Consider the following 15,437-nt stretch of genomic DNA (forward strand, 5'->3'; position numbering starts at 1 on the left):
AAGAAGTGTTTGTTGGTAGAACTATGACACATGATCGTCTGTAGTAATGATGACTAAATGTCATGACTGCACAAGTTTTATATAAAAATTTTCTTACCTTTAGATTCAAATGGGTGAAAGATGCAGGATGTCTGTTTTGGAAAGCTGAGGAGTGGGAGGGAATGGTCTATGAGTGTTTCATGAGTTAGAGTCGGGAGAGCTCTTCAGGTATAATTCCTTTTTCTTGGATGGCTATATTTCTCAATACTGCCTGTGTACTACACCCTTACTGCTGCTCAGAAAACACAGCCCTAGCCTGGGAGCCCGCTTGAGCTGCCTGCAACCCACCTACAGCTGAAGAACCACTGGTTGCTCATCCTTGTCACCTTTATAACCAGTATGAATACAAAACGAGGCAAAAACTGTATGAAGGGGAACTGGTGGGAGACACCTTCTTTGATTGTGTATACTGATACTGTATATGAGCTCTTTGGGCAAAAGTTTATTGCAGCTAATATTTATGCAGGATTTTGTAAAAGGTCTTTACTTTGGTGTGCTGCTACCTCATCACTGAAGAGAGGAAGACATGAGCTGCTGATCAAGCCTCTGGAAAATGCCTAATAATTTTCTGCCCAGTAACTTGCTGTGGAAAATTTGCCTGAAGTAAGCTTACGTGTGTGTGTTTGGGAGAGGGGGGGTGCTCAGACTTGTAAGACGTATTCAACAAGCATTTTCTGCAGACCAGGCTATTTTAGAAATGTAGCGATTGAGTTTTCTGAAAGTCATGCCTCACTTTAGAAAATACTGGATTATGTTCTTGTGTCTGCGTCAGCTTGAGAGTTTAAATCAATCTAAGAATCTTGATGAAGTAGGTCTTTAAAGATTTGAAGGGATGGACTTTAGAGTAAGCATATCTTGCTTTTTAAAGAAATTGACATTTGTGTCTGTATGTTGTGCTGCGGTTTCGTGTGTTCTCTGAGATGACAGGAATTAATTGCAAGCCAGGCTGATGACCAACTGACCTGAGCCAACTTTTGTTGAGGTTTCCAAAGCATTGCATAAGAGGTTTGAAGGAAAAAGTTTGGGGGCATGTGACAGATAATCTCTTTAGCAGTAAGAATGAAGTTTAAGCACACTGTTGGAAATGCACTCAGTTCTATGCTGCTCTTTGTTTGAATTAACAATCTCTTGCATAGATTTAGAGTGTAAACTTCTTTGCACTTTAGTCTAATTAAATCGTGGTTGGAGGCTGTGAATGGTGGGGGGAACTCCCCCCTACCCCTCTTTTTTTAATTGTTCAGTAAGTCTGTTGAATAATGAAAGAATTTGCCTGACAGGGTTTTGTAGTGTTTTGTGGTCTTGATGAATTATTGCAGAGGTTAGACGACAGTCTCTTTTGTCCAAAATGCATTGGAACGATTCATCCAATTCCTCAGAAAGTGACAATGAAGCTCATTCAGCCTTTACACAGACTGAGCACAACATAGTTGCAGCTTACTTAATAGCAGCAGGTATGGCCATTGGCAAATTGTTGTGTAACTTTTAAAAGTAGAACTGTAGATCTGAATGCTCATTTTGTATAATAGCAGCGATGGTATTTCATTTTGTATTACACAAATGTCTGATGGCTTTTCTTCATAGTTTAGTGACAAGTTAGCAGTCAGCAAGCTGACTGCAGTGTGGAGAAACATCTAAGTTTTCTATATTTGAAGGCAGTGTTGTGTCTTGAAAAATATATTTTGTTGATATGTAATTATAGAAGAGAGTGAGAATTAATTTCTGCCAGCTTGCAAAAGAGATAAAAATAGGGCATAGCTGTCACATCTTGCGTTTTTCTGTGATGTGCTCGAAGCTATCTTGAGATTTCTCTTGGGCCACATGTTTGTAGTAATATACGTGTAGTCTGAGCATGTGAGCGGGTGTCTGTTAGGGGGATGTAAGGGGAAGGGTTGGAATGTGACTCTGAGGGAGGGAGCTGGTCATTAATCAGAGAAGAGCAGACTCCAGTTGCAGCTGTATTTTTCACTGATGACACATGTTAGAAAAAGCATGTTGGAAGGCTTGACATTGTGTTCGTTCCCTGTGACTGCAATGGCCTTTGGCTAAACTTGAACGATTATGGAATTATTGGGTTTTTTCCCCTTGAAAACTTTCTCATTGTTATAACCACAAATGCTTCAGTAATGTTTTTCTGAAGCATTGAGTGCTATAGCAATGAAATATCGACCTGACCAAAAACTGAAACCTGCTGTGTTTAAAAATAGGCCTTCTATACCTTTATTATGGAAAATTAAATCAGTTTATAAATACTTTATTCGTAGGCTCTACCATACATTGTCTATGTTATAACTGGTTTTTAAAATACTTTAAAATATTAATGTACTTTAGGTTTATATTAAATAGTATTGCTGATGGTCAATTTTATTTAGCATATCTGTTTGAAGTGGTGAGTGTCAAATTGCTGTTCTGGTAAAGAGGGTATTTTTGAATGCAAAAGCAATAAATTATTTCAGGTTTTTAGAGAAACTGGTAGAACAGCTACACAGATCACTAGACTTGTTAAGAAGCTGTAGAAATGGATGATGGTCAAGTATTGGAAGGCTAGATACATTCTGTAGTACTACTACACTCTTTAGAAGTAACTGGATCCATTAGGCGCTGCAAATGCATATGACACTTGTTATATTTTAATTAAAATTGATCACATTGTATGTAACAAGGTGGTCTTTTCAGATAGCTTGACCACCTGGTGTTAGGGATCAAAGCTATCATAGAGATCAGTGGGATTAGCCAGAATCAACCCAGCTCTTCTATCTTAATCTTGCATGGAAATGAAATGTCTTCCAAAAAAAAAGTTGGATTGCTTTGTGGTTTGCTTTATTTTTTCTTTTTTTTTTTTTCCCCTCATTATAATTGGGGGAGTATAGTAAATCTTTCACCTGTAGCTTGGTAATTGCTTTCTTAATGAGGAATGTTTTTGACAGTAAGGTCTGTAACATCTTTGAAAGTATGACTGATTGCTTTGCAAAATGCCTTACCACAGCAGATCTCACATCTGGAAAATTTAAGCTGTGTTAATAAGCAGATGTCTAAGAATAACAATGAAGTATAGGTACAGCGTTCATCATTATGCTGCTTTTTAAAAGTTTTGAATGAATGCTTCTCTCTTTTGCAAATAATTGTTGTTTTCTGAGAAGGAAGTAATTAAGTATTGCACTGTACAGTGGTCAGTGTGTTAATTTTAGAGATGACAACAGGGGTACTTGCACTGCAGGAAGCAGTACTGCCTCATGGATATCCTTCATCTTATAATGGTGAAATGCTCTGGTATAATTTTAAAATGCTGACTGGAAAAGTAAATTCTGTGTTATGTGTGGACCTAACCTTCATTGTTTTGATGCTACTACCCATGTGTCTTGCTTAACTCTGTTAGGGCTTGTATTTGCATTTGGTCTGCCTTTATTTTTTGTTGCTTCCCTGGGAAGAAGGAAAATAAGAAATTCTTCTGCTCTTGATCAGGTCATGGGGTTTTTATCTTCATCTTCACAAAACTACAAGGTTTAATTAAAGAAATACAGAAATAGTTGTCTAACCCTAAGATGTTTCACAGGCCAAGTGGCAGCATCCATGTGCTTCTTCTGAATCACATGAGTTCATCCCAGCTGATGATTTCAGGTTACTGAAAGGCTTGGGCTTGGTCTGCACTCCCTGCCCTCTAAGAAATCATAGAATCATTTAGATTGGAAAAGACCTTTAAGATAATCATGTCCAACCATTAACCTAGCACTCCCAAGTCACCACTAAACCTTGTCCCTAAATGCCACATCTACATGTCTTTAAAATACCTCCAGGGATGGTGACTCAACCACTTTCCTGGGCAGCCTGTTCCAATGCTTGACAACCCTTTTGGTGAATACGTTTTTCCCAATATTTCCTGTCGTCCTATCACTTGTTACTTGGGAGAAGAGACTGACACCCACCTCCCTACAACCTCCTTTGAGGTAGTTGTAGAGAGCGATAAGCTCTCCCCTGAGCCTCCTTTTCTCCAGGCTAAACAACCCCAGTTCCTTCAGCTGCTCCTCACAGGACTTGTTCTCCAGACCCTTCACCAGTTTCATTGCTCTTGTAATGGGCACTGCTTAGCTGCTGCCTGGAGAAACTTTGTTCTTCTATTTGACCTGATTCTTGGAAACAGGGAAGAGAGCATTTCTTGAATCTGCATGTTTTTTCTCACTTTGTTCAAGATGGAATCCATCTTCTTTATTACATTTTGCTCCCCAGAACATTTTTTTTTTTTTGGCTCTATTATTATGGTGCTAAAATTTTTAATGAATATAGGCTTAGTAATTTCCACTTTCTCTTCCCTGGTTTGGTTTGGTTCCCTCCCCTTCCCCCCTTTCATTTTAAGATTGGGCTTTGAAGCACTGAAGTGTGTCTAGCAGGATCCTTCCTTCACCCTGAGGATATGAGTTTACAGTCCTCTTGGATTTATGATCTCGTACTTGGTAGCTGTAATATTTGTTAAAGCATGCCTCATAAGAAGCCCGTACTGTTTTATAAACTTGTAATCCTATTTTGCTTCCTCTCTCCCAAAAGATGACATACTACCTGTCAACAGGAGAGCTGACAGAACTGGCACTGCGAGTGCTTTTACTATGGTACTGGTTTCAGATCACATCCCCAGCTCCCTGCTTTTGTCCATTTTAGGGGCTCATAGCATCACTGTGTCGTTCCTGAAATGTGTGAATATATGATATGATAGCTGATGGCATCTATGTGGCTATGCATCTCCAACATCATCTGTAATGTATTTTCTATGTACTAAGCAGGAGACTTGCACCTGAGAACAGACATACTTGGTGTTTTTAAAAAAAGAATGGAGAGATGGGCAAGAATTAATTATAATTTTGCCTCATTTGATTTTAAAATTACTGAACCTGTTAAGAGAGTTTCTGTAGTGTAGGAAATTGGTACTGATTAATAAAATGTTGCAGTGAATTGAGAGCAGCCCTGTGGAGAAGGATTTGGGAGTACTGGTGGATGAAAAACTGGCTATGAGCCAGCAATGTGTGTTCTCAGCCCAGAAAGCCAACGGTATCCTGGGCTGCATCAAGAGAAGTGTGGCCAGCAGGTCGAGGGAGGGGATTCTCCCCCTCTACTCTGCTCCTGTGAGACTCCACCTACAGTCCTGTGTCCAGCTCTGGGGCCCCCCACATAAGAAGGACATGGATCTGCTCAAGCGGATCCAGAGGAGGACATGAAGATGATCAGGGGCTGGAGCACCTCCCCTGTGAGGACAGGCTGAGAGAGCTGGGGTTGTTCAGCCTGGATAAGAGAAGGCTCTGGGTAAACCTTATAGTGGCCTTCCAGTACTTCAAGGGGGCCTGCAGGAAAGCTGGGGAGGGACTCTTCATCAGGGAGCGTAGTGATAGGATCATAGAATCATAGAATCATTCAGGTTGGAAAAAACCCTTGGGATCATCAAGTCCAACCATCAGCCCTACTCTACAAAGTTCTCCCCTACACCATATGCCCCAGCATCTCATCTAAACGACCCTCAGTGGGTAATGGTATTAAACAACCCTTAAGGGGTAATGGTTTTAAACAGAGAGAGTAGATTTAGATTAGACATAAGGAAGAAATTCTTTACTGTTAGGATGGTGAGACACTGGAGCAGGTTTCCCAGAGAAGCTGTGGCTGCCCCCTCCCTGGAAGTGTTCAAGGCCAGGTTGGACGGGGCTTTGAGCAACCTGGTCTAGTGGAAGGTTCCCTGCCCCTGGCAGAGGGGTTGGAACTAGATGATCTTTAAGGTCCCTTCCAACCCAACCCATTCTATGATTCTATGAAACTCCTTATGTGAGTTTCAGGTACCAATTTATGTAATTGAAATGGAGAAACTCCATTTTAAAAGTTGAAGAATTGGTGGCGTATCTAGTGTCCATTATCCAAAGTATCATCTTTGTTATGTTTTTATGTATGTTATTATGATTGCACTGGCTTTCCATCTGCTCTTTTTCATATCTGTCATGGTATTAACGTAGCTCTTGCTGAGCATAGTGGTTCAGATGGTACTTCTGATGTATATTTGACTCTAGAAATGTCTACCTCAGTTTGATGCACTGGGGTGTGTCCTGGTATTTACAAATCTATGGATTGTGTTCCTGTGGACTGCCAGTGATGAAGTCCACAAGACTTTCCATGATTTGAAGGAATTTCCATATTGATACCAGTTGAGGTCTTCAAAATTAAACTGTAGAGGTGAAGTGCTTGAAACTGATTCTTGCCCTCAGGTTTTTAACCCTGCTGATTTGAGGTTATTGTTTGAACTGCAGTGTCTGCAGTTTGTAGTCTGACTATAAACTAATGTTAGAGATTTTTAACTCTGTGCTGCATCACTGACAGTGACAGAGATGGAAGAACATTGTATTATGCTTAAAAACTGTGCTGCCCTTTCCACAGAGGCATGTCAGCAAAAGTTAAGCTGTGTGTGTCAGATTTTTGGCGGAGCCAATAGAGGAGCAGAAATCCCATCAGTGAAGGTGGTGGAATGCCAGGGTACTGGAGCAAGATAGGCAGTGACTGTGAAAGAAGATGGGTCTGCTTTTGGAAGTCCAAACATGACAGCCGTTCCCTCAAGCTCCTTACAGAATTATGCCTCAGATCTGTGATGATGAAAACTATAGTATTTTGACTCATAGGTGAAACTTTTTAAATTAAAAAAAAAAAAAAATTCTGAGAGGCATTTCTGTGGATAATGTGTTGTTAGACTTTTACCAAAATAACATTCCACTATGCACTTGTAATTTAAGGTGCCCAGGCTATAAAAGTGTTTATAAGTTTAAGATTTGGTGCAGTGATACTGTAACAGCTGTGCCAGACTAGGGAATCTATGAACAACTTACAAATTCCTGTTGTCATTTACAAGTTATTTTTTGAATGGCTGTGTTTGCCTGAACATGTTGGAATTCTCCATTTTATTGATAAGGGCTGTGAGTATTTCTCTGCTGAGGTATAAGGGGGAAATTTTACCCTTATTAGCTGTTTATTAATAACCTATATTATTAGTGGGTTAGTAAGATTTTAGAGGATAGGAGTTTACTCTGGATATCTCTGCCACAGACTAGAGTCTGAAGAGAATAAAACCACAACCAAAAAACCCCTGTTTTGTGGGAGTGCCATGTAAACTCACTCCACAAGCCATGCAGTAGGACTTGGCTAGGAAGGAGAAATAGCAGGAGAAAAGGAGGATCTGGAGGTTTTAATATAGGTCACCAGGATCAAAAATCTTGCTGATGCACAGGGTCCTGAAGAGTGTCCTGGGCACCTCAAAGAGCATTAAGTCCAAAGCAAATTTCAGAGGGATTGAACATGATGAGAGGAGAATGTACATTTTAGCTTTAGTACCATATTTCTTTATTACAACTCTTTGTCTACTGGCCATTTCTTATGTTGCCTAATAATAGACTTCACAATCTGAGTCAAGCCGGATCAAAAAGGTTTAAAAATACACAGGTTAGCAAGGCAGAAGCAAGTTCAGTGCAGAGCTGGACTTTTACCATGGCAATGACACAGCCCTAGAGCTTGTCAGATGGAGAAAATAGCTCTGGTGCAGGCCCAGCCATGCCACTGTGGCAGGCTGTGCAGATCATCCAAACTGCTTGAAAAGGCTTCGAAAATACCACTTGCAGCAACCTGAGCTAACTCTGATGCTTGCAAAGAATTGAGACCTCATGAACAGAGAGGGGAGTAGTTTGGCTAGAATAGTGGTAGCAAAGTCAAAGGTCCTGTATACCTTTTGCACAGGATTATTGTCTGAATGCATAGTGGAAACTCTGCTGAGAAAGGCAGATCTCAGGTGGTGGCAGGGGCCTTCTGCTAGATCAGATGCATCATAAGCCCCACTTTTTTGGCCAGTCACCAACCTGCATTCTTTTTTGCCTTGGAAGATAGCACTGTACTTGGTGGCTGGAGTGTTTGAATCGTAATCCTAGATGCTTTGGAATTTCTGCTATGCTTGTCATTGCATCAGAAGTTCCAGGTTTGGCAAAACACTCCACTTACTGAATCCAAGTGAAAATTACTTAATTGGAAAAGCCTTTCTCTCCTTTTCAGGTGTCTATCCTCTTTGCAAAATTGTGATTCACTGAAAATAAAACTTGTTTAGAACTTAGATATTACAATAGGCTGCATTTTCTTCTGCATGTATATTACTGGCTGTTATCTTTTGTAAGTTTCCCTTTTTCTGTTTTTACAGGAGCAATAAGCATTTTCAGTAACATTGTTGTGTTAGGCATCTTTGTTAAGTACAAAGAGCTTCGGACAGCAACCAACGCAATTATTATCAACTTGGCTTTTACTGACATTGGTGTTAGTGGCATTGGTTACCCCATGTCTGCTGCCTCAGACCTGTATGGAAGCTGGAAATTTGGATATACTGGATGCCAGGTATTGCAATTCAGCAGACAGAAAGTTTTGAACACTTAAAAGCAAACTGAGAAATAAGTAGTAGCTCTTCCTGATACTAGTTACTTTAAGGGATAAGATGAAGATGCGAAATCTGACTCTTAAGACCTGAAGCTGATGTTCTGTAATGTCAGCAATTTCTGGATGTAAGATTTCGTATGAATTTCATTCCAAACTTGTATCCATAATCTGAAAACATTAAAGTGTAACCTTATATTTATCAACTAGAGATTTTAACATAGCTTTAAGAAGGCTTAGAAAATTAAATCCCCAGATGAAGAGGGTTTTAGTAGTACATGCACATTTGATGACTTATTTGATAGTTAAAAGACTTTGGATGTGGCTACAGTTTTGATGATGAGCTTGTCAGATCTTAATGAGTTCTTCTTGGCAAATACATGTCCTTTCTGGTGGGACTATTAGGATATCCAAAATGAAGACCTACAAGGCTATTGGTCTCCATTAAAGATTTAGCCTAGTTTTAATTGCTGTCTATTTTTAAAAATAGAGTGACTGAAAAATTATGCTTCCATAGCAGAGAGATCTGCCCTTTTCTTGCTGTGTACTGTGATTTAAATCTACTTTTTTAAAAAACTGTTGGGCTTAAGTGCCTAGGAAAATGAGTAGTAATGTGAAGGCATATGCTGAAAATGTGACTCAAGGAAAATATTAGCAACACTGTATGTTTTGGACCTTTATACAATGAATGTTTAGAACAGTCTGACATCACTTGTCTGAGTACACAGTTATTTCAAGCTCAAAATTCAGTCACTGTTTGACAGGAAGCCTCACTTTTAACATCTTTGAATCTAGACTGACTTACAGTGGGTTGAAGTTGATGTGAAATCTCACTACCAATGCTTTGGGAGTTAAGATCACTTGAAACACAACTCATGTCAGCCTAAACCAAATGAATCCTGTGAATTGAGATGACTGAATGTCATGTGGTTCTGTTATAACCCCTGGTGGCATATGGTCTGGCACAGGGCTCTGTATTTCTGGGGTACCAGTGGTAACACAGCCCTCCCAGTCATCCTTCCTGTCAGGCTGCCCATGGGATGACTGGGCAGATGCATTTGGAGCATGGTGGGATTGCAGCATATGTTACTCTGTGCAGTAGATCTGACACATGTAAAATGGGGGCCAATGGGGAAAATCAGTGTACCGTATCTGTGAAATAAGTGCAGTTATAAAACAGAGGAAAGAGTGACAATTCAGGACTTCACATTTGCTAAAGCCATGACTTTTTTGATTAATCAAATGTTCTTCAGGTTTCTTTAACATATATAGAAAGCATGAGTTGAACCTCCCTCAACCTCCAAATTCTTTATCTCTGAATCTCAAAATTTACTTATTGAAGTATGGTGTTTGTTTGCTTTTTAGACTACTGTCTTTAGGATTTTTGATGTGCACACAGGCAGGTTGCTTTTGAAATGTTTAATTTTAAATGAGTCAACTCCAAATTGCCTGCATTGAATTAGTTCCTTCAGTATCTTGTTTATGGAGGAGAACACTGGCTCAATGTAATGTATTGTGGTGGCTTCAATTCAGTCCACAAATCTGTGCTGGTACCTTTGAAAGATTTCTCAGAAAAGTTTTTTTTTTGTTGTTTGTTTAAATTTCAGATCTATGCTGCCTTAAATATCTTTTTTGGGATGGCAAGTATTGGTTTGCTCACTGTTGTTGCAGTTGATCGTTATCTGACAATCTGCAGGCCTGATATAGGTACTGTACTTATGGTCAAAAATCATTCACTGTTGGGCTTCTAAGAAATAAGAGTCTAATTGTATTGTTTTCTCATGAATGACTCCATAATTACAGTGTTGGGCATAATTTGAATTTAAGGCATGATCCTACAGCACTTCGTTAAGTTAGTTATCTAGTTGGCATGGATGGTACTGCTTGTGAAAGTGAAAATGTCACAGTTAGGCCATTACTCTGTTTATAAGCTGTATTTTCATGGCTGTTTCCAGACTTTAGAGGGCCACATACATATACAGAAGCACATGAAAAGCCTCTAGCTGTGGGAGAGTCAAGTGGGTGTGTGCCTCTAGTGTTGTGTTAACACTGTACTGGATGTTTTTCTATCCCCTCTGTTACAGCTGTATTGTAATAGTTAATTCCTCCCCCTGCAATCATGCAAAGATACACTTGAATGTAGTGTGCATAATAAGCTTTTTGGCATGGGGTTGGGATCAGGTATTGCGTGTATGCTGTGAGTTGGAATGGGTGATGGTATTTAAGTGGCGTTACAGGCTGGAAAGCTTGAGATGCCATTCAGCAGTATGAAACAGGTATGCTACAGTGTTCAGGAGTGTAGGCCTTTGAAAGGATCATTATTAACCTGATATGTGCTTGCTGGAAGCCACTTGTCATTCAAGTTCAACACTGGAAAGAAGCAAAAGTTGACAGCAGTTTGTGATTTTTATGTGCTTGGCTACAGGAAGAAGAATGACTACCCGTAGCTATGCCACTCTAATCCTTGCTGCTTGGATAAATGCAGTCTTTTGGGCTTCCATGCCTACTGTAGGCTGGGCTAGCTATGCTCCAGATCCGACGGGAGCAACGTGCACAGTAAACTGGAGGAAAAATGATGTGTAAGATTCCACTTCACCATTTCTTTTAAATTTTCTGTCTCATTGAAGGCTAAGATGATTTAATTCACCACTATATGAGCATAACTTTTTCTTTCTGAAGTATGAAGCCTAATTTATAAAAATAATTTTAAAACAATGGAAATAATATAGAGCAAGTCTAGAAAAAACATGGGAACTGAGCTGTGCTTGAAAACTGCAAGACTTATAGTTGCTAATAAAAAAATTAAAGCTAACGAAAATTTTCCTAATTCTTTAAAAGCTTGTTTTAAAATTTCATAACCAAATCAAAATATCAAATTCTTTAGTAACTTTTCCTGGATGGCTATTTGTAAGTTACTGTGTTTTGTTTTTCTGTTTTATCAGGTCCTTTGTTTCCTACACAATGAGTGTAATTGCTGTTAATTTTGTTGTACCCTTAACAGTCATGTTTTACTGTTATTACAATGTTTCCCGGACAATGAAACAATACGCGAGCAGTAGCTGCCTGGAGAGCATCAATGTAGATTGGTCTGACCAAGTAGATGTGACAAAGGTATGGTAAATGAAGGCATGTTTTGTTTTAAGCATGTTCTTTTGTGTTAAAGTCTTGGGGGCAAAGGAACAGTACAGCCTTTTAAGCGTATCTGTTTCCCACATTCCCCCTTTTCCTTTTGTACTAAATATTAACTGAAATTTAGCCTTGATGAAAACTCTTGGCTTGACTTAGAACACTAGATTCTTTGCTTTTGACCTAATACTCTTTCCAGATGAATAGCTAATTTGAAGGCTGCAAACAATGTGAATTTTCCTTGCTCTGCCCTCTGTCATTACAGAGAAATGTACCTCAGAGGTGTCCTAGGAGGACTTTTACTCTTTGTGTTTGCAGAGTCCTTTAAGCTTTCTGCTAGGTTCCCAGGTGTATCTGGTCTGAAATGGATTGGTCAACTCTGATTTGAACTCATGGCCTAGAAATGAAAATGCATTTCCAAGCTCCTGAGCTATGTGATTCCAATCCCTTGTTCTTTTCTATCTGTTGAGCTTATCTCTTTCTTATGTAAATGGTAGGAAATATGAGTTATGGTGTAAAATGCTGTATCCTTCCTGGAAGATTGACATTCTTTTAACATATAAAAGTCCTGGAAAACGCTTGAAGTTCACTAGCTTCTTTGATTTTTTGTAAAGATGTGTTTTGTGGTTGGGCATGATGAAAATGTGAGAGAGAATTGGACAGAAGACTATGTACCTATGCTTTTGAATTACTTATCAATGTAAACTTAACATTCCTTGGAAAACTTTCTCATTGCTAAATTCTGAAAAATGGTATTTTTACCTAAAAATAATAATTTGAGCATTTTGCTCTTCTGAAGAACTTTCAGAATGCTTGATACAAAGAATTCAGTTGTAAATCTAAACTCACATTTGTGAAGAAAATGCATTTATCCTGTTTTTCAGTTGAAGACACTGAGTTATATTTTTAGAAAATAAGGAAAAAGAGAAAAGACTGAAGCTTTGGAGTTAAGCAGTATCCTTCTTTAGAACTGGACTACTTGCTTTTCCACAGATTGGCGTCTTCTAAGCTTTCTATGCACCAAGCAAACTTCTAAACAAAAGAGTTTTTTCTTTACATTATTATCAATAGGTATTGCGTTTCTATTTAAATAGGAATCTTCCGTGGAGAGAGTCACTACTTGTTTATTGGTCATGCTCTAGAACAGCTCATACGAAGTAGCCATTTACTTCTTATTTTTCATTTTGTTCATCACTGAAAGACAGAATAAGGGTACGGGTAAACAACACTAGGGAATCCGTACATGTAAAGAGCCCTGCAGTTTTGTTTGGTATTCTAGTGATTTGTCTTGTCCTCTTGATAAATTTCAGATTTCCACTCCAGTTTCCATTCCCGATTTATGTCCCTGACAAAAGCCAGAAAAGTCTGTCCCCGTTGATTCCTCTCCTAGCCTCCCACTACCCCCAGTTTGTTGCTGTTCAGTTCTAGCTGTGGCATGGTGTGTTCTGATGTGTGAGCCCCAATATGCCCAGACTGTTCTCTCTGACAGGCAGGCAGAGAAGACATAACTGCTCAGATATCTCCTTGGTATGATGCTTGAACATGGCTACCATGCTTCATTAAACCAAGCAGACACTTCTGGGTTCCTTAAATATATGGGCTAAGCTTTTGTGTCCTAGAATATTTACTTTCTTTTATTTAATTGTACCATAGTTAAGCCTTATGAAACATTTGTATTAACAGATTTATTAAATGTTTGGCTTAGATTTTTCTCTTTGTTCATATCTGTAGTTTTTAATAGCATCCCAGAGTGACCTGTTATGGGCCTCTCTGGACATTTAAACTTTTGATGGACACATTTGACGTAATCAGTAGTGCTGACTGTAAAGGAAGATTGTACGTAATGAAATAACAGCGTGCCAAAATACACGGCAGTGTGATGTGCTATTAAATCCCCCAATTAAATCCCATTATAATCTGTCAAAATTTGTCAAGTGTGCTTGTTAACACGGTGTTATTTTGTTCTGGATAGCTCTGTTTTCACACAGATGCATGTGCTTTTGAGGTTAGGTTGTGAGGTCTTCATCTTCAGGTAATACTGGCTATGTGTCTGTTCCTCTTGTTTTACAGATGTCTGTTGTGATGATTGTAATGTTCTTGATGGCATGGTCTCCGTATTCTATTGTGTGTTTATGGTCTTCCTTTGGAGACCCAAAGAAAATTTCTCCTGCAATGGCCATCATAGCTCCTCTATTCGCAAAATCCTCCACATTCTATAATCCTTGCATTTATGTTGTTGCAAACAAAAAGTAAGTGTTCTTAATTTAGTATCAGTCTACTTCATAATTTTAGCATATCATCTAACTATAGGAGGATCATCTGTAAAATATGATAAACTGATTAGCAAAGAGATCAAAGGGTAAGCCACTGTTGATTTACTAAAGATGACCTTTTGGACAGGAAAGTCTAGAAGAAGTTGTTTTGATCATCATCAGAACATACTGAATTGATAAAGATTTTTGAGAGCACATTAAGAAAGCTTTTGTAAGAGAGTTTTGAAAGTCCCTTTGTGGTTTCTCAAAGGCACTCATTACAGAATTTGGGATGCATCAGCAATAGACTGGTTTTAGACTGGCCAAAATGTGTGGTGGCTTAGTGACATGTAACTTCTGTAGTTTCCTTGCTTTATTTGGGATGTGTCATATTCTGACTGATTAGGATGAATTGACACTTTTCATTAAAGTGAATAAACTAAGCCTGTGCTTCTGTTTTGAGCAAGCATATCAAATGCTCTAACCAAGCCAGTGCCACTGATTGAAAACAGGATTTTGCAAAGAGGTAGCCTTCCTTTCTCTACTACCAACCTAGAAGCAGAGCCTGTGATCTCTGCCTAGGTGAACTTATCTGATCCTGATGAGTCAGTGAAAACCCATCTTTTTTTCCCCATTCCCAAGTTCATCTTTGTTGTGGCTATACCCTGTTCTGAGATAAGCAAAAGCTTCTGTGATCCCTGTTGTAGAAGAAACACTGAACTAACTGAGTTATTTCTGTACATGGAAGTGAAAGAGACTCGGGTCCTTTTGATTCCAAATACACCATTTTTTATTAAGTAAATTTTACTAAAATTGAAAACTGTTGTAATACTTAAGGCCAGCTCACCTGGTTTTTCTTTGTACTTGGTTCTTCAGCCAACAATCTTTCTGCTTTCCCTTTCTTGTCCTTTGCAGGTTTCGGAGGGCAATCCTGGCAATGGTGCGATGTCAGACAAGAGAAGAGATGGCTATAAACAATGCCTTGCCCATGAGTATATCTCAAAGTGCACTGACATCATAGAACTCATGTCATTTGCTTAGATGTGTTACATGGAAAGGAGTGAAATCTGGGTTAAAGTTAATTAATCTTTTGGAAGATTAATCTTTTGGAAGATTAATCTTTTGGAATAATAATCTGCCCCAGCCAGCCTGGGGCTGTTAATCACAGTAATCTTTTTAAGTAGGTTAAGAAGACAAAGCCACTAAGACTTTAGTTTTTTGAGAGTGAGGTTTATTGGCCCAATAAGCCTGTCCCAAACAAAAAAGGCTAGTGAAGTTGTCACTGTGACTCTTACAGGATTGGACAAGGTGACACAGGGGCAGGGAGAGACTGACGCAAGAAGCGCCTAGGTTCAGTAACATAGATTTTGCACCTGGAATTCCTTTCATGAATTACTTTCCCTCAACTTCCCTTGAAAGTTTTCCAGACTTGAAATATTCTGGATTCTCCCTGTGTCAATATATTTCTATACCAAGTGTCTGTGTTGATATGCTTTGCAAAGTTCTGTTTCTGTGAATATGTTATCAAAATATTTAGCCAAACCCTGTAGAACCTGTTATCAGCTGTTAGGATTTTAAAGGAGTTTCAGGATATTTAAT

At 39.0% G+C, this 15,437-nt stretch overlaps 1 protein-coding gene across 1 annotated transcript; it reads left to right on the top strand.

Moving 5' to 3' along the window:
* The first annotated feature begins 1,384 nt into the window (after positions 1-1,384).
* On the top strand, positions 1,385-14,859 carry RRH (retinal pigment epithelium-derived rhodopsin homolog). Its single transcript, XM_074821441.1, has 7 exons — positions 1,385-1,490; positions 8,234-8,424; positions 10,068-10,167; positions 10,886-11,039; positions 11,403-11,571; positions 13,657-13,835; positions 14,754-14,859. Exons 1-7 carry the CDS (start codon positions 1,385-1,387, stop codon positions 14,857-14,859), a joined length of 1,005 nt encoding a protein of 334 aa, XP_074677542.1.
* The last annotated feature ends 578 nt before the right edge of the window (positions 14,860-15,437 follow it).

Source organism: Strix aluco, chromosome 4, assembly GCF_031877795.1.
Source record: "Strix aluco isolate bStrAlu1 chromosome 4, bStrAlu1.hap1, whole genome shotgun sequence".
Classification (NCBI taxonomy): domain Eukaryota; kingdom Metazoa; phylum Chordata; class Aves; order Strigiformes; family Strigidae; genus Strix; species Strix aluco.

Excerpts from the sequence above, each read along its gene's own strand:
- RRH (XM_074821441.1), top strand. The coding sequence starts at position 1,385 with ATGCATTGGAACGATTCATCCAATTCCTCAGAAAGTGACAATGAAGCT. Across the intron at positions 1,491-8,233 it reads AGCTTACTTAATAGCAGCAG|GAGCAATAAGCATTTTCAGT; the intron begins GTATGGCCATTG and ends CTGTTTTTACAG. Across the intron at positions 13,836-14,753 it reads TATGTTGTTGCAAACAAAAA|GTTTCGGAGGGCAATCCTGG; the intron begins GTAAGTGTTCTT and ends TGTCCTTTGCAG.